The 18,578-nt window shown below is 45.2% G+C and overlaps 2 protein-coding genes across 2 annotated transcripts in view; one reads left to right on the top strand and one right to left on the bottom strand.

Moving 5' to 3' along the window:
- Window positions 1-367: 367 nt before the first annotated feature.
- On the top strand, window positions 368-8,673 carry ATP5PF (ATP synthase peripheral stalk subunit F6). The gene is made up of 4 exons (XM_055129117.1): window positions 368-525; window positions 4,510-4,686; window positions 7,908-8,032; window positions 8,501-8,673. Exons 2-4 carry the CDS (start codon window positions 4,523-4,525, stop codon window positions 8,536-8,538), a joined length of 327 nt encoding a protein of 108 aa, XP_054985092.1. The 5' UTR covers window positions 368-525; window positions 4,510-4,522; the 3' UTR covers window positions 8,539-8,673.
- A 2,575-nt stretch (window positions 8,674-11,248) lies between these two features.
- The window catches only part of JAM2 (junctional adhesion molecule 2), a 79,704-nt gene continuing 72,374 nt past the window's right edge, over window positions 11,249-18,578 (bottom strand). The window contains exons 9-10 of the mRNA XM_055129116.1: window positions 15,441-15,483; window positions 11,249-13,332 (exon numbers count right to left, since the gene is read on the bottom strand). Of these exons, the coding sequence (XP_054985091.1) occupies window positions 13,300-13,332; window positions 15,441-15,483 (76 nt within the window). The 3' untranslated portion in view covers window positions 11,249-13,299. The remainder of the gene's footprint in view (window positions 13,333-15,440; window positions 15,484-18,578) is intronic.

Here is an 18,578-nt window from a genome sequence, read left to right as displayed (position 1 = left end):
ACCAGAACTACAACTCCCAGCAGGCTCCGCGCCAGCAGCCCCTGGAGGCAACGGAGGCTCGCGAGGCTCCTGCGAAGGCGGCAGCGGCCCGAACCTTTGACCTTCTCACTTTCCCTGCGCCATCCTATACTTCAACAACCCACAGGCACAGGGCGTCGACTCGCGGCTGGGAAGCTGGGGAAAGGCGAGTCGCAGGGCGCAAGCGTACACCGCGAAGTTTAAAGAAAAGGGGGAAAAGAGCAGGTGTAGTCCGGTTGCAGAGAGATGGCGGAGGCTCGGCCAGGAGACCCGGAAGCACTTACTCTCCACTTCCTCCTCCCTCCTCGCCTAGAGCGGTCCGCTCGCGGAGTGTCTCCGAGGCGCTTCCGGTCCGGCGAGTGCCGACCGCCTGCCGCGGCGGCCCCGGAGGCGTCGGGCGCGCGGGCTGGGGCGGAGCTAGGGCCGGAAGTGCAGCGGCGGAAGCGGTGGCGGCGGCGGCGGCGGCGGCGGCGGCGGCGTTGTTGGCAGCTCGGGCCGGAGTGCAAGGTGAGTGGGAGGGGAAGCCGGAGCGCCCGGCGCCTCTGGGGACTTCGGTTCTGGCTCTCGCAAAGTCGGGCGCAAGGTGACTTTGAAGGGCAGCTGCAGCCGCCGGGCCCCTGGGGACCCGAATGCCGGATTTTCTTGCTCCCGACCCGGCGCCTCGAGCCGCTGACCTCTGCCCCGGTGGCGAGTGTCGCCGTCCGCCCCGGGCCGCTGGGCTCGGCCCCGCCCGGGGGGTCCTGCGGGGCACTCCGGGACACCGAGCCGGGCGCCCTCGCCTGCCAGGGCGAGCCGGGCGGCCACCGGGGGCGCGGGGAGGCCGCGGACCCCGACTCCCGAGTCGGGTCGAAGCAAGGTCACGGCGCGCGCCGAGGGCGCCGGCGCGGACGCGCTTCAGTCGCTGCAGACCCGCGCGGGAAACGGGGAGGAGGGGAAGGCAGCAATGCCGCAAAAGCTGCAGAACCCACCGGAAGCGCTGGCCGTGCACCGCGGGGCTGGGGGTGGGGGGTGTCTGCGGGGGCTGGACTTCGGAGAGAGGCTCCAGCACTCGGTGCCCAAAGGGGGCGAGAGGTGCCAGCCAGTGCACCGGACGCTGAGCCTGGGCTTTTTAGTTCCTGCAGTAGAAGTGCTTTCCTCTCTCTCTCTTCTCCTCTCTTTATCCAGCCCGGCCTCCCCCTTTTACTGGCGGCACCCTTCCCCAGTTTAGCTGACCATATCCGTTCCCGGCCCATAGTCGTTTGAGGTTTACACCCTCCAATAATGCCCACCCCCTCCCCAATAACGCAGGGGATCCGAGTTGGTGCTTCACATCTCTCCTGTGCTGTGCAGAAGACACATCTTGCATGACAGTTCACACCTTTTGGGGGCGGGGGGGGGCCGGACTTGGAAGACTTGGAAGACTTGGAAGAGATGACAGCGGTTGGAAGAACAGACCCAAGTTTGAAGGATTTTTTAAAAAAATTTTTTAATTTCTTTTTTGGGTCACACCTGGCGATGCTCAGAGGTATTACTCCTGGCTCTGCACTCAAGGAATCAACTCCTGGCATTGCTCGGGGGACCCTATGGGATGCCGGAGATCGAACCCGGATCTGCGGGGTGCAAGGCAAACGCCCTCCCCACTGTGCTATCGCTCCGGCCCTAAGTTAGAAGGATTTGAGACGTGTCCTTGCTCGGGATACATTTACCCATGCTGTTTTAGTCGTCATGCTATTTTTTTTTTTAGTGGATCAAAATGGGGGGAACTCCTTAGGGATACTGGCAATTTTCAACAAGCTTTCTTCGGCAGTTCGAGAGAGAAGACCGCCTTTTAGTGTTCTTAAAACTGACGTTCAGCGTCCAGAGGGGGTGTACTCTGCGGAGTACCCAGGGTAGGACAGATGTTAGAGGTATTAAAGGACCTTTATTGCCAGCAGGGGAAAATAGACATCAAATTGCACAATTTAAAAATACATGTTTTGGGGCTGGAGCAATAGCACAGCGGGTAGGGTGTTTGCCTTGCACACGGCCAACCCGGGTTCGATTCCCAGCAGCCCATATGGTCCCCCGAGCACCACTAGGAGTGATTCCTGAGTGCAGAGCCAGGAGTCAGCCCTGAGCATTGCCGGGTGTGACCCAAAAAGCCAAAAAAAAAAAAAAAAAGTTTTCCGTCTGATTTCTACTGTGTACCTTTCGGCCAGACACTTACCCAGATCTTTTATGTTGGTAAAAGTGGGACTGTAGAAATTAGTACTTTGAGGTCATTGCTGTTTGCTTGGAGTCCTCTAAGTATTCATATTCTCTGAAGGGGTGTGAGAGTGGTAGATGAGTAATTCCTTCCAACAAGTGTCCCTTTGCCCTGGCAGGAGAAGCGTGTTGGGGCTCTGGAGTTTGACGCAGCAGATGTTTGTGCTGTTCCAGGGCTCCTCTCCCTTGCTCTGTTGACGCGCTGTAGGACGGCAGGCCCTTGGTGCAGGAGGGCTGCTCTTCTCATCATCCCCGGAGTTAGGCAGTCACTCTGCCCTTTCACCCACTAGCGCTGGGAATCGCTTCCCGCAAGGACACCGAAAAGGTCTCAGAAATTGCCACATATCCCGGAAGACACTCCCACCCCTCTTTGAGAGCCACGGGGTTACACTGTCTCCCAGCTTAGTGCTTCTCAAACTCAGGGGGAAAGGGCAGTTTTCTCCCTAGCCCTTGTGACTACGGATTACCCGAGACAGAAGATGAGACAAAGCAATGAACAGACAAATGAATTTTTATTAAGTGGCTAGAAGAAGTCGTTAGATTAGCAGTGAAGTTTCCAAGTGTCTGTTCTCAAGCTCTATATTATTGGTGTGATTGATCAGTGATAGTTTGTTCTCCAACCCTGGTCCTCAAGCTACACTTGAAAGGCAGAATAGAAGCCCTGTGTGACAGTCGTGGTCGTGGTTGGTAGGTTCTTGTGCAGAGAGGGGACATGGGAAGGATGTTAGGTTTTCACTGACCATTAAGGAATTTTGCCTGGCTCTGAGGAGGTGTGGGTCTTTGGTCACTGCCAATATAGGGTTTGAGAAAGCCTTTCAGTTGTTTTTTTTTTTTCTTTTTGGGTCACACCTGCGATGCACAGGGGTTACTCCTGGCTCTGCACTCAGGAATTACCCCTGGCCATGCTCAGGGGACCATATGGGATGCTGGGATTTGAACCCGGGTTGGCCGCGTGCAAGGCAAACGCCCTACCCGCTGTGCTATCTCTCCAGCCCCCAAGCCCTTTCAGTTTTAAGGACTCAGCTTTTACAGTCTGAAGGACGTTTCTGTTCCTTTTGGAATTCCTGTTTGCTTCTATTTGAAATGTTTTAGTGTTTCTCCTTCCAGACCATAATATCTCTACTCTGATCATCCTCTAATCCAGTCCAATCTAATATCAAAGTTTCACTTAGAAAATTTTGTGTTTTTTTTAGTTTCCGAGGTTTTTAAAAATCCTTTTTAGAATTCAGACTTGGAGCTCCCTCATAAAATTATTTCACGGATCAGCTTGTACTGCCTGTCTTGCTCTCTCCTTCACCACCTTGGGTTTCAAACAACTTTCTTGTTCTTTGGGACTTTGGCTTGATTGTGATAGTATTCTCTTAGAGTCCTGCCATTGTAGTTGGCACACTTGTCACACTGTGTGCTGTGGAATAGAAACTGCAGCCCATCAGTGCTGGCTTTTTTCTCTTTGCGGATATCGGAAAAATCTGGCTTGTGCCAGAGAGATAACCCAAGGGGCTCCGCTTGCAGGGGGCCTGGACTGGAACTCCCAGCACTGCGTGGTCCTCTGGGCACGGCCTGGAGGGGTCGCTGAGCAGCCTAGTGGGCAGCGGGCCAGGAGAAACAGCAGGTGATCCAAAGCCAAATGTAGAATCTAGCCACTGGGGACCAGTGCTCTGGGGTTTTGCTTGTTTTGGACCAGAACTGTTGATGTTCTTAATCCTTCTGGGGTGGGCAGTTTTCCTACATCCTTATTTATTTTCTTTGTTTTGGGGCCCCACCCTACAACGATCAGAGGTGACTCATGGCTCTGCACTCCAAAATGGCTCCTGGCGGTGTTTGGGGGACCATACGGGATCCCAGGAGTCAAACCTGGGTCGGCCGCGTGCAAGGCCGACATCCTAACCTCTGTACCATCGCTTCATCCCCCGAACTGGACATTCTTGGTGTAAGACCAAGTTTCTGGAGAAAAAAAGTTTCTTTCCCAGGTTTTGGGCTTTCTGCACCTAATGCTGGTGGAGCCCCAGGTCTCAGAATGCCATTCCTGAACTGTCTCGTCACGTTTCTGGTCTCTGGGACTTTTGAACAAGAACTAAAGAGCCTGTGATGGGGTGAAAGGTTGTCTGGTGACTGATCTTAACATTCACTGGCTTCTGATACAGTTTAGTACTTGGCAATTAGAATTTAATTCTCACTGCGTGATGAAGGCATGTTTTATAATTGTATGTACAACTTTCTTGTTTGTTTTTGTTTTAGTCTTACCAACACTCCCATGCTTGCTTTTAGGAACAGAGGCACCATGATTCTTCAGAGGCTCTTCCGACTGTCCTCTCTCCTTCGGTCTACTGTCTCCGTCCACTTGAGGAGGAACATTGGTGTGACTGCAGTGGCTTTCAATAAGGAACTTGATCCTGTCCAGAAAATCTTCGTGGACAAGATCAGAGAATACAAAACTAAGCGACAGTAAGTAGATACAACATAACCGTGGCATAAACATAAACACCCAAGGATGTGCATTTTGAGGTGGTAATCGGAAGCATCCTAGTGTTGGGAAATGTCTCCCGTGTTTGCTGCACTGAGCCTGCACACAGAGGCTCGTGTAGGTACCGCAGGAGAAGCTGATGATGGTCTCGGAGCCGGGGAACTAAAGCACACTCTGCTTGGGGTAGCCTCAGTTTGATCCTGGGCACGCAGGCACCGCCTGTAGGGACTCCTGAGGACAGAGATTGGAGTGGCTTCCAAGGACTGCCAAGTAGACCCCCCCAAAAAAAAATTATTAAGCATTTTGATTTTTTTTTCCTTTTTGGGTCACACTCGGCGATGCACAGGGGTTACTCCTGGCTCTGCACTCAGGAATTACTCCTGTCAGTGCTCAGGGGACCATATGGGATGCTGGGATTTGAACCCAGGTTGGCTACGTGCAAGGCAAATGTCCTACCCACTATGCTATCACTCCAGCCCCTAAGCATTTTGATTTTTATCTCCTTTATCTCACTTCCAAGGAAGAATCTTATTGTGTAGCCATTATAATGCAATTTATTACCAATTCAGGTAATTCATAGACATGGCATCTGGGAAATTATTAGAAACTATATTTGAGAAATAAGTTGCGATTTTTGACTAACCTAATACATATTTATAAATAAATATATATGTATAACTTTTTTTCTAAGGGTGGAAGGAGATGTGAGACACAGTCAAAATATTTTAACCCAGTCTGGTGTGTTTTCTATGACATGATTTGGGGGAAATTATAAATGCTGCATTTTTTCTTTAATGTTCTATTGTTAAATATTTATGGGAGTATCAAAGGACAAAAGACTGAGGTAGTACAAAAGCAAGTCTAAGGAAACCTGATCTTCCATACATGAAATGAAGATAAACAGTCACCTTAGTCACATCAGGTTCAATGTCCAAATCTTAGGAGAAGTGTATATCAGTTCCTGTTCTCTTTGATTGCCAGCCATATGTAAAACATTTGACTGTTTATCATGGTGGGCTCCAAAAGAATAAACATACTGCATCTTCTCAGTGTTGGTAAAATCTGCTGGGGTTAGTGAGCATGAAAACTGGCAAATATAAGAAATATGTGTAAGATGCTAAGGTGGTGGCACATGTGGTGTTTGGGGTCTTACAGGAAGGAGAGCCCTTTCGTAGGTGGAGGCATTTTGGAAAGCAGCTTGGAAAACAATGATTTTTCTTTGCTCTGACGGTCCTTTTTCAGGACACATGCATCTACAACATAATTACTCAACATTTTTCTGACCTTGGCATCCTTCTGACCTTGTTCCTTTCTTGTGGGTGTCCCCTGCCCCCAATAATTGTTCAGTAGACCCCTTGGAATATCCTGGTGCCTCCTGGGGACCATATGACCCCAGTTAATAAATGCTGTTTGAAAAGTGCTGTTATAGGGAATACAGTGGACAGCTATAAATCATTGCTCTGGAAGAAAAAGTTAATCATGCCTATACTTCTTGAAAGTTGTCTTAGAATCCTCAGTATACTGTCAGTTGTCTGCCAGACAAAGGGGCTTACGCCAGTTATGAGCAGTTACTGTGAAGATTGTACAGGTTAATAGGAATGGGAGGAGGATGTTTTTAAGATGTGAGCCAAGGCACTAAAACCAGAACATTCAAAATATGTTTGGGAAGTTGTGATGTTGTTTCCTGGGAATCTAAGGCATGAAAAGTGTAAGGAGCAGCAAGTAGAGAATGGAGTTAGAATAAGAAATTATGGAGGGTTTCAGCTATAGACTAGACAGTATATGAAAAACTGTAGACTAGGCAATTATAGATTACATGAAAAAAATGTATTGGAAAGAATGGAATGAGAAGAGGAAAGAGGCAGAAAAAATAATTCAAATGTTTATGATAACATTGTTATAATAGTGGAAATAGAAAAATGAAAGAGTGAAGCTTTGGAGAGACTGGGAAATGGTCTTGGTTATGTAGAGAGTGAACAGTGAAAGAAAGCAACATTTCTGGGCCAGAGTGATAGAACAGTGGGTAGGATTCTTGCTTTACAGGTCACCTACCCAGGTTCAATCCCTGGCATCCCATATGATTCCCCGAGCACCACAAGAAGTAATTCCTGAGTCTAGAACAAGTAGTAAGTGCTGAGCATCGCCAAATATGGCAGCCCCCCAAAAAAAACAAAAATCCCTCCAAGAACACTGATCCTTCCATATTTATTGCTTAGTGGTGTTGAGTTTGAATCTGCACGAAGGCAGGCATGATACCCCTGCGCTACATCAAGCCGCAGGACTCTGATATTTCAGTACATGGGAATGAATAGGTTTTTGCTACTAGCCAGGCTAAGCAGCGGGTGAGAGTGAAGGGTTTAATAGTGACGATGGATTGGGAGATGCTATTTATGAGGAGGTAGAATCATTTCCGGCTCCTTTTTGTAAAAGACTGCCTATTGAAATGATCAGGCCAGGGCTATTTCTCAGGGAGAGCCGAAAGGGCAATGAAATGGAACAGGGTTAAGGCACTTGTCTTAGATGCAGCTGAGCGTGCTTCAATTCTGCCTGCAGTTTTCCCGAGCACTGCCAAATGTGTGTTCCCCCCATCCTCTCATTTAAACAGTATTGCACAAGTCTTGTATGTGTGTGGCCCTGTTTTGACCATGGTACCTCATGCCCATCCCCCATGAACCAGTGGATGTGGCTACTATACCAAGTTGTAATGGCTGTCATCAGTAATGGGGGTTTTGGTGTATTTGGGGGAGAGCATAACACAGACATTTTACCATTTTATTGTTCAGAAAATAAAACAGGGCTGGAGATATAGCACAGCGGGTAGGGCGTTTGCCTTGCACGCGGCCGACCCGGGTTCAAATCCCAGCATCCCATATGGTCCCCTGAGCATGGCCAGGGGTAATTCCTGAGTGCAGAGCCAGGAGTGACCCCTGTGCATTGCCAGGTGTGACCCAAAAAGCAAAAAAAAAAAAAAAAAAAAAAAAAGAAAATAAAACAGAAATTCCCTGTCTTAATAGTCCAGGCCTCCCACCTTTGGGTCAAGTTGGCTTAGTATTTAGTTCATGCATTGCCACCAGAACATTGTGGCCTTTTCGACAGAATGTCTTCAAAAATTCTATTGTGGAAACGTCATTCCACCTACAAAAGTAACCTCGTGCACAGGGATGCACTTTGATGCACTTTGCATTTGCTCGTTATGTAACAGGTCATCCGGAGGTCCTGTGGATACTGGCCCAGAGTATCAGCAAGAGCTGGACCGGGAGCTTTTCAAGCTTAAGCAGATGTATGGCAAGGCAGACATGAATACCTTCCCCAACTTCACATTTGAAGGTGAGTCTGTTTGATCACATTTAATTGTGGGGCGTTTTAAGGTGAGAATATTTGTACCTTTATACAAGTTGAATTGTTTAGGGATTAAATTGTAGCTCTGTTTAGTATAAGGACAGTGACGTGGATGGAGTAAATATTTTCGATTGGTAGTGGACGTTTCATACCATAGGCTCAGTGCTGGGAATCTGATGTTAGATTTACCAGATAATTTCCCGTTTATTTGGGGAGAATTACAGCATCTTTTTCATGGTGGTTATACAACGTAAATGTCATGCTACGTTAAGTCAGTTGCAGAGTCAGTTGTCAGATTGACTTGTAAGTGCCAAATAACTCTTCAGCAGTTATGCATGTTTTCAGGTAAACGTTTAAAATTGAAAAGATCAGTGCCTTAAGTATGGAGCGTTTTAGAGATAGAGAATGCATTTTATTGTAGTACTGCTAAGAGATTCCACTCTTTTTTCTTCCTAGAACCCAAATTCGAAGTGATTGATAAACCCCAGTCCTGAAGAAATGATGTAAAATTATCTGGCCGTTTGTCCTCAGTTTTACAGCTGATGAGAAGTAGCAGAGTGAACACATCTCTCCTCTGTCAAGTTTTCTTTCAATTCTGATTCCAAATAAATAATTTGGTGTTGAGTGTCTGCTTGAGTGCAGTGAGTTGTTTCATTGTTGATTTAAGGACCACCTTTCGGAAATAACAAGCAGACAGAAACTGTGGGCAAATTGAGTACCTGTGTGTGATCTGACACTTGCTTTCGAGGCGATGTCCTTGAGTTGTGAAGCCGGAGGGGAGCCTCGTCACTGGAGGGGTGTTGTCCTCCCTGAACTCGAAGAAGTGGCTTCTAAACCTTTTTATCGTCATGTCTTCAGGAAACTCAAGCGGCAGATCGAACAGGCACGAGAGCATTTGTGTTCTGGGTGCTCAGGCTTCCCCCCAGCAGCCCGGGGCCCTCCTCCCTTGCTAATCAGAGTCTGTCAGAGAGGAGGAGGATTCTGCAAAGGAAAGTCCTTTAGTTTAGTTCTTTTTGCTTTTTGGTCACACCAGCGGTGCTCGGGGGTTACTCCTCATTCTACAGTGAGGAATTATTCCTGGGATACTGGGGATTGAACCCGGGTCAGCTGCATGCAAGGCAAACGCCTTTCCCCTGTATTATCCTCAGGCTCTGGGAAACCCCTTTTAAAGAGTTAACTCCACGGTGGTGTTTTGGCCAAACAATGGAAGATCCAGCGGTTTGATGCCACCTATGTCCTTCCCATATTTCTGTGACAGTGAATGACTCAGAAATTAACTGGAAGAGGACAAGAAAACAGGTTATATCTGATAATAGCTCTGGTGTGTCACTATCTACTTCCTTTGCACAGATGAAGCCCAAACCAGCCAGCCTTAGGAATTCAGAGCTTTTCAGAAGAGGAGTAGTGTGGCACACTCTACCAGCTGCAGGCCACCTGCTGAGGAATGCCATTTTCAAGAGATACATAAATGTTACCTACTGCTATAAAATCAGATTAAGCAAGATTAAGTAGGGGACTGGGGGTGATATAGTTGGAAGAAACAATGCCGTTTTCTTTAGCAGAGTTAAGCAAGGGCAGGATCCCAGGGGACCCTGGGCCCCAAGGGACAGTGATTCACTCGGGGATCATTCCTAGTAGGCACTGGGGACATAGAGGGTGTGGGGACTGAACCCAGGTCAGCTGTGTGCAGAGCAAGTGCTTCACTGTACTCTGGCCCTTAAAGTTGATTTATAGTAATGATGAGAAAATTTTACTGTTTTCATAAATAAAACCTGTGGAGTGCATGGTTTTTCTCTGGATATCCTAATTTCCTTCAATCTAGAGATGTGCATGGGAGGCTTACTGGCTTACCTTAATTATCCCTCTACCCTTCTACCTGTCACCTCTGATAGTTTTATTTTTTTGAAGAAATTTTATTCAGGGTTTGAGGGTTGGCAGGGATTGAGACGGAAATGATGAGATGATAATCTGTTTTGGGGAGGGGAGAGGGTCATACTTGATAGAGCTCATGGCTTACTCATGGCTGTGTGCTCAAGTCTCCTGACAGGCTTGGGGGACTAGATGGGGTGGCAGGGATTGAACCTGGGTCAGGTGTGTGCAAGGCAAATACCCTATCACTCTGTCCCCAAGATGCTATTTTTTTTTTTTTTTTTGCTTTTGGGGTCACACTTGGTGATGCACAGGGGTTACTCCTGGCTTTGCACTCAGAAATGACTCCTGACGGTGCTCAGGGGACCATATGGGATGCTGGGAATTGAACCCGGGTCGGCCGCGTGCAAGGCAAACACCCTACCCGCTGTGCTATTGCTCCAGCCCCAAGTTGCTAATCTTGACTAGGCAAAGAGCTGTGTGGCTCCAGATGCGAGACTGTAGCCTCCGGGGTTTTCTCAGCAATAGCGAGGACTTCCACAGACTGTTACGTGCAGCTGAAATAGTGGAACAGATTCAGCTACTTTTACTAATGTAGACGTCCGTTAATCAAACTCTGATCACCACGTGTGAAACAAAGCAAGTTCTTTGCAAAGTCCTACTGGAAAACAATTGTCTGATTTAATTAGGCCAATCCCCAAATAGAAATAAACTAGATTACATGACCCATAGAGATGGCTCAAAGGGAGAGAGTGTGTGCTTTGCACGGGGGAGCTTTGGGTTCAGTCCTCAGCACTACGTCCTTGGAGCACAGAGCTGGGAGCCCCGGAACAGTGGGATATGCCCCTTCCACCCCAGAAGAATAGCCATCAAACCACCTTTTTTGGTTGTTTTTAGTTTTGGGGGCCACACCTGGCAGTGCTCAGGACCTACTCCTGGCTCTGTGCTCAGGGATCGATCCTGGTGTCCTTGAAGGACCATATGGGATAGGGCGGATTGAACCCGGGTTGGCCTCCTGTAAGGCAAACGCCCGCCCGCTGTACTATCACTCTGGCCCCTGCTGTCAAATCATCTTAATAATAGAGTCCTAGGTCTGGTGGTGTGGCTCACTGAGAGAGCACATCTGGTTGTGGCCCTCAAACCAAAAGATAAATCTAATTACAACAGCAACAATAATACAACAAAACTTGCCGTTAAATAAAGATCTATTCTAGAGCCCCATTTTTTTATGCAACACAATTTCACTGCAGGGAAACAAGAATGCTCTAAGAACTGTAATTGCTTTGCCAATTTTTAGTGCTCAACTCCTTCGAATAAAAGCAAGTGGAGACACAATTCTAGACACATGGATATTCTTTTAATAAGTAAAAAAAACCCCACTCAATTGTAGATCTTTCTGTGGAAGACAGCATTCTTCACGTGATGAGTTTCATTTTGCTGTGTACAATAAGATAATATATATTTGACACAAAGAGGTCTTCACACATAGATGAATCCTAGTCTTAGGATTTTTTTCTTTTTTTATCTATTAGTAATGATAAGTAAGGCACTGTATATTTTTCCTCTGTATTGGATCACTTAAACTGAGGAAATAGATTTTGTATGATTGATGGGTGTGTTTTAACATGCATCTCTGAGATCCACAAATCCCCTTGGCACTTGGATATAGCATTGCACAAATCATCCAAAGCTTCAACATCATTGAGCCTGACTTTTTACAAAAGCTTCATGAATGTGCATCTTCATCATGCTCCACCATGCAAAGTTGGGAAGCCTTTGCCTGTGGGTAAAATTCTGCATGCACCAGTTTTGCAAATACAACTTTCCTGGAACTCAAAGATACCGATTTATTTGTTATTGCCTATGGCTGTTTTTGTGCGACACTGGCAGAGTTAAATGGTTACACGAGGTACCACAAAGTTGCATGGCATAACTCCACCTGGCCCTTTACAGCAATTGTTTAAAAGGATGTGATGAGAAACAGCTTTTGTAGCTTAGGGATGGTGGCGGACTCAACAGGCATATTCCCAGTGACCTGATTCTAGATGAAAGCTGGACACTGGCTGAGTGTTTAGATCTTGCTTTCAGTGACTCTCGAGGATTTGTTTTGCATATTGGACATTCAGAGTGAACTCCCTTAAAACAGCTTCGTCATGTTCAGAATTGACAAGAGTGAGTCATCTTTCCATCCCGAATTGCTCAGAATTGGAATGACCCTAGCGATATTTTGTTTTTAATATGTGACTGAACATCAGCGTCTGTCCTAAATGGCTCGACACTCAACATGGCTTAGTGGCTCCTTTTTTAATGAATCAAGTTCATTGTCACTCTGTAGCATGGACAGGCCCCGGAGATATTTAGTCATGGAGAAACCAGATGATTAGACCCATATTTCATTTCCATCATGGTTCCTCCTGTGTCCTTTATAAGTCAGCAACTTTGGTGCAGGTTGTTGCAGTGAATTCTTTCCTCTCGTGTCACTTGGCAGACAACCACTCCCTCAGCACCCCCAAACTCTACAAGCTGCAGGATTGGCAAAGCACTAGCCATCACACAGGGGTCTTAGCACAGTCCAGAATTTCCCAGCCCCATTTTTAGAGACATGAAATCCCCACTGCCAAGGGTGTGGGATCTTCACTGTTCAGGACAGAGGTGTTTGTGGTAAGTTTTGATGTCAAATCTTCAAGGATGGTGTAAAGCAACGAAAAGTTTGAGGAGAAATGAAACACCTGGGTTTGTGTTTGACTCTCAAAGTCACGTTTAATGAAATCATCAACACATCGGATAAGAGTGCTCTGGTCATTAGGTAGTTTTCTTCATCTTGCAGGAATGAAAGTAAACTCAAAGTATAAATTCTTGGATAAAAGGTCCATTTCTATTATTTCCTTCAGTTTTAATGAGCAGCAAAAATAATGATAATATGCAAGGAGTAGGGGAGAAGAGGAATCTTGGAGAAATAAGATCAGGGGTTTCTTTTGCATCTGCTAGTTTTTCCTGAACCTCCTAAATCAGACTCTTGTATAGAAGGTCCATGCAGTTGATATATTCAAGTCCTGTGAATTACTTTTACCATCAGCATAATATATTTTCATAATTTTATCTAGAAGTTAGAACATCTAATATTTTACTATTCTAGAATATTATGAAGTATCTCCATTTTTTTAATACTCAATCCAAACACAGAAGCCAGACTATTTTAGATGGTGACAGATTTGCTGAAAATAACAATTTTAAGTGATGGAACCATCATTAAAATGATAATGCAACACCATTCTCTCTGCCTTGTATGTTGCTTTGCAAATGTAAGACAAAACAGAGTTTTGTATATTTTTTTTTAATAATGTGTAACAACTGTGGTTTTGGTATATTTCAAAAGTAGAATTCTTTTAAATTATAAAGGATTTTGTGTGCTTGAAATCCTAGAAAAAAGAAAAAGAAAAACAAAGTTGAAATGTAGTGCATTACGGATTCATATTGAGTATGTTGATGCTGATGTATGTCACCAGTGATTCACAATTGGATGTGTCTTATTTATTTATTTATTGAATCACAGTGATATACACAGTTACAAGATTGTTCATGATCAAGTTTCAGTTGCATAATGTCCCAGCACCCACCCCTTCACTAGTGTGCATTTCCCACCACATTTCCCCAGTTAGTTTCTCTCCCACCCTCCTACCCTTGGATGTGGTTTAATTGGCACAATTTGCAGCACTGGTGTGAACATGCTAAAGAAATATAGATACATTGTGGGCATAGAATTACATCCACTGTTAGGATAAAATAGCACAAATTTAGTTTTGTTTTGGGGATAGAGAATTATCATTTAGGTAACTAAATAATTAAATATTAGGAAATAAAGTCTGAAACTTTGATTTGAAAAGAGGAAAACACACACACACACACATACACACACTAATGAAATATTACACAGCCAGAAAAAAGGATGAAATCATGCAGTTTGCTGCAGCATGGATGGAACTGCAGGTATCAAGTTGAGCAACATAAATCCAAAGGAGGAGGACAAGGAAGACAAATACCCAATGATCTAACTCATTTGTGGAATACAGAGAAACAAAACAAGGAAATAGGCAGTATCAAATGATAACAAATCCTTGTGCCAGGACTATAAAACTGAGAATATCAGGTCAGGGGTGGAATAAATAAGAGGAATGAGGAGGTGGACTGGAAGTAACACAGAGTGTTACTGGTGGGAGGGCCTTGGACACTTTGCTAGGGGTGAGTTGTGGTTTGGTAATTGTACATAACGACCATAAATGATAATGTCATCTTAACTCTAACAACATTAAAAATAAATAAATAAATAAATAAATAAATAAATAAATAAATAAATAAATAAATAAATAAAGCAGTGTTTCCCATTAAAAATGGGTACTACCACCCCCGGGGGGTATTAGAACTAGTCAGGGGCCAGTAGTGGCCTCAGGGCATACTGTCTTCTTTTGTTTTGGTTTGGAAGCCTCAGTATTCGGTTTATTCCTGGCTCAGTGCTCAGGGATCATTCCTGGTGGGGTTTGGGGACTATATGAGGTACCAGGGATAGAACCCGGGTCAGTGCCTTTATGGTTGTGTTATTTTTTCCCCCAAGCTCCTCAGGAAGTGTTTTCTGCTTGTTGGATTAAAGAAACTAGATTTCCAGGGGGTGTGGAGTATTTTTTTATTTATTTGCTTCGAAAAGGAGGTGTTAGAGAAAGTGAGTTGGGAGCATCTGTGAGTGGGCTTTGAATGTGAGTGAAAGTTAGAATCACTTGCATTAAAATATTGTTGTTTGCCCCCTACCTCTTGCTCCAAAGAAGGGAGATCTAAGAGAATTCATGGAGTACTAAGGAATTCGGGGAACCGCTGCTCTCATTTCTTCAGGTTTTAGGTCAGAGGCCTTAAAATGCATTAGAAGACTTACACCTCATGACCCCATATATTCATTTTTTAAAAACGCAAAAGAAAAAAAAATGAATATCCATCTGACGAACTACAAATCCTGAAAGGGCTTGAAAATGCAAAAGAATACAAAGGCCCAGATGCCTAAATTATGTTTTCTAAACCATGTGAGCTGGATAATTTTTTTACATGTTCTCAAAGATTTCTGGAATGCCGCCTCTAAGAATGAAAAGGTATGTCGCTTCCTTGAATTTGGGAGAGTATCCAGGAAACCTCACTGGAAGGGATCTGTTTGGTTCACATCCAAGAACCAGGGTACATGGGTCCCAGCTCCCCTTCTGGAATTCTGTGAAACGCTGCTGTCTTTTCCTGACCAATAAAGTGGTGCTGATAAGACAGACCCAAGGACACTACGGACATTGACTAATGAAAATATAATGGCATGGTGATGACCAATGGTCTACAAATGCCAGTTATTCTCCCATGCCATTCCAGACAGAGCGTTGGAACTAAACTCAATAGTACAAAGTGTACTAATAGCAAAAATCCATCCCACCCAAGCTATTATTTCATCCCTGCCCTATTTCCTAAACACATCCATTCTCCAAATACATCTTCAAATACTCACATTTTCATTCACTGTCATAACTTTTGATTGAGAATGACTCTTCCTGTTTGTGGAATATAAAAGACAGCATTTACTACATTTTCACTTCCCATTCTGCAACACATACCTTTTTCATTAATATTCTATCCATGCATTTTTTTTTCTCTGTTGGAGGCTGAACAACTATCTTAGCAAGGGAAAAAAATGCCAGAAATCCTAGTGGAATTTCTTATATTCATAAACAGTATTTAGAGAGAAAGCCATGCAGCAAGATGATGGTGTGTGTGAAACCCTGTATATCTAATATCTAGCTTAGAGAACATACCAATGGTTTGCCACAAAATCATTTTTACAGATGTCTTATCTTTAATTTATTAACTTAATAGCTTTTAACTTAACATCTTAAGAATGAACATTTTGAAAGTTTGATCATTGTCATCTTATATTTTTATATTTTCCTTGGAAAGGAAGTTTTACCAGGTGATTATGGTTCTGCTTATCTGTTGTGTGCTGGGCTCTGTCATTCGTAACATTATCCCCAAATCAGTATGTTCAAGACTCAACCACCTGGTACCTCAAAATGTGACTGGACTTGGAGAGAGGGTCATTCAAGATCATTTAAAGGAAATGAAGCCCACTCACAAATTATTTGTGCATACTGGAAAGTTCGGTAATCGAATCCAGTTCTTATGTACCGAATTCCCTTTTTGTTTGTTTTTTTTTTGGGGGGCCACACCTGACAGTGCTGGGGGTTCCTCCTGGCTCTGTGCTCAGGACACAGGAATCACTCCCATCGCTATGGGATGCCAGGGATCAAGCCTGGGTCAGCTGCACGCAGGGCAAGTGCCCTACCAGCTGCACCACAGCTCTGGTCTCTGCACCGGATTCTTAAGTATCTATTTCTCCTTCAGATAGTCCCCCAAACTCTGAGAGCTGCGGCGACCTACTGATGAGCTCTTCTTGGAAGTCGAATAGGTAGCTTGCTTTCAAAAGCCTCTACGTACCCACACATGCTCTTCCTGAAACCTTACACACTACAGTCAGTTTCACTTGAGCTGTCTCATAACCTTGGTCCCAGTCTGCATTTTTCTTCTTTTCCCCACCACCAAAAATTCAGCCAAGCAGAGAAATTGTTAAATATATATGTGTGTGTATACATATATACAAACATGCACACACACACATATATGCATGCATGTATGTATCTCCAGAATCCTGCTACTTGTTTTGCTTTTTTTTCTTTTTGGGTTACACCTGGCATTGCACAGGCTCTGCACTCAGGAATCACTCCTGGCAGTGCTCAGGGGACCATATGGGATGCTGGGAATCGAACCCAGGTCGGCCGCGTGCAAGGCAAACGCCCTGCCCACTGTGCTATCGCTCCACCCCCTTGTTTTGCTTTTTAATTAATTTTGTTTTTTAAGTTATGGTAGTACTCAGAGGCTACTCCTGGTGCTATGCTTAGGGTCTCTCCCAGCTGTGCACAGGGGACCATGTAGTAACAGGAACTAACCCGGGTGTCCCACATGCAAAGCACATTCTCTGGCCCTCCTATCATTTCCTACCATTTCCACAATGCCCACTTTGATACCTGTTGCATTTGCCCCTTGCCTTGGCTATGGCCTATTCTCCTTACTTCTCCCCCTTCCGCTTTATTCTCACCAGAGCTGACAGTGAGAGATGGAGCACCATCCTCTCTCAACAGCTCTGGAATGAAGGCACTGCTGCTACTTGTCTCCGAATCCTCTAATGACCCCACCTACATCAGAGCAAACTCTCCAGATTTGCCTGGGAGCAGCTGCGTCCTCTCTGCCCTCTGATGCTTCTCTGTCCTCAGCCTCTCTCTCCTCTGTCCTCACTCGTTCCAGTTACACTGAATTTTTTTTTTTTTTTTTTTTTTTTGCCTCTTGGGTCACACCCAGAGATGCTCAGGGACTACTCCTGGCTCTGCACTGAGGATTTACTTCTGGCGGTGCTCAGGGGACCATATGAGATGCTGGGAATTGAACCTTGGTCGGCCGCATGCAAGGCAGACGCCCTACCCGCTGTACTATTGCTCCAGCCCCCACACTGAACCTTTCGATTTTCTTCAGTCACCCCACACACGTCTGGGTTCAACATCTTTCCTTTCTTATTTCTCCTTTTCTCTAGCTTCAAACACTTTCTCTGTATATCTTCCTTTAACCCATCTGGACATTTTCAAACATCTCCTTGTTGTAGCATAACATTGGTTTGTCCTTTCTGCCTTGTCACAGGGAGCTTAGGTTTACTGGGTTACTCCCATCACAGTGTTCCCATTCCTCTGTTTATTTGTAACCTCTTTCTTTGTGCTCTGCTTCCCAAACTGGTCAATCACCATTATCTCCTAATCAGACTCTGTTAACTTGTAGATACTGCTTTTCTCTTCTCCTTAAGTCTTTTGCATAGTTTAGTCAGAGCAATGTCCTTTTTGTATAGACACAGGAAGACAGTTAATGCTATGGGAGTTAATTGACTCTGAAAGATATTCACTCCTGGGCATCTGTTTTCTGGACATAAGCCTCAGTTGCTCTTACTTCCTGGCACCCCAAAAGCAGGGTGCTGACGAGGGACTGGATGGACCCAGGGCAAGCTGTGAGTTACTCTGGCATAGAAATGGGCCAGGACAAAGCGCCATAATACTTAACTGTAAGTTAAGACCATGGTCATGGACAAATTCTGTCATGATCCAAAAAGTAGCAGCTGGATTAGGACCCTGCAAGGGTTAGGAAAGACTAATCTGGCCTGAGCACTGTAGTCTGAGGTCTATAGCGAGATGTCCGCAGGAGAGCCATCCTATAAGCTTAATGTATCTCTTACTGTGTCCATACAAAATAGCTAATATTAAGAAGTAGAATTAAGATGTTAATTAAGTTGTTAGACTAAGGAGAGGAGAAACAGCCCTAAGGAGTATTTTGCTCTTGAGTGAAAGAAGGACTTTCATATGTTAATTGTACTCCTGGATGGGGTGTGGTGGCTAACTCCAATGTGGGTAGCCGGAGAGAGATTAGAGAGAGACTGTGGCTTTGAGATGGACACTAGAAACTAATGAGGGGAACAGGAGAAGACTGGAATGGGGAGCTTAGTGAGACTTGAACAGGCGCATGGGGAGAATGGAATAAACAGCAACTGGTCACAACC

The sequence above is a fragment of the Sorex araneus genome, chromosome 2 (genome assembly GCF_027595985.1).
Source record: "Sorex araneus isolate mSorAra2 chromosome 2, mSorAra2.pri, whole genome shotgun sequence".
In the NCBI taxonomy this organism is placed as follows: domain Eukaryota; kingdom Metazoa; phylum Chordata; class Mammalia; order Eulipotyphla; family Soricidae; genus Sorex; species Sorex araneus.
Note: the sequence above shows the minus strand (reverse complement) of the source record. Positions and strands in the feature narration are given on the sequence as shown.

Bases quoted from the DNA above. Each gene is read 5' to 3' on its own strand.
- ATP5PF (XM_055129117.1), top strand. From the start codon at position 4,523: ATGATTCTTCAGAGGCTCTTCCGACTGTCCTCTCTCCTTCGGTCTACT. The intron at 4,687-7,907 runs GTAAGTAGATAC...GTTATGTAACAG, and splicing joins GAATACAAAACTAAGCGACA to GTCATCCGGAGGTCCTGTGG. The intron at 8,033-8,500 runs GTGAGTCTGTTT...TTTTCTTCCTAG, and splicing joins CCCCAACTTCACATTTGAAG to AACCCAAATTCGAAGTGATT.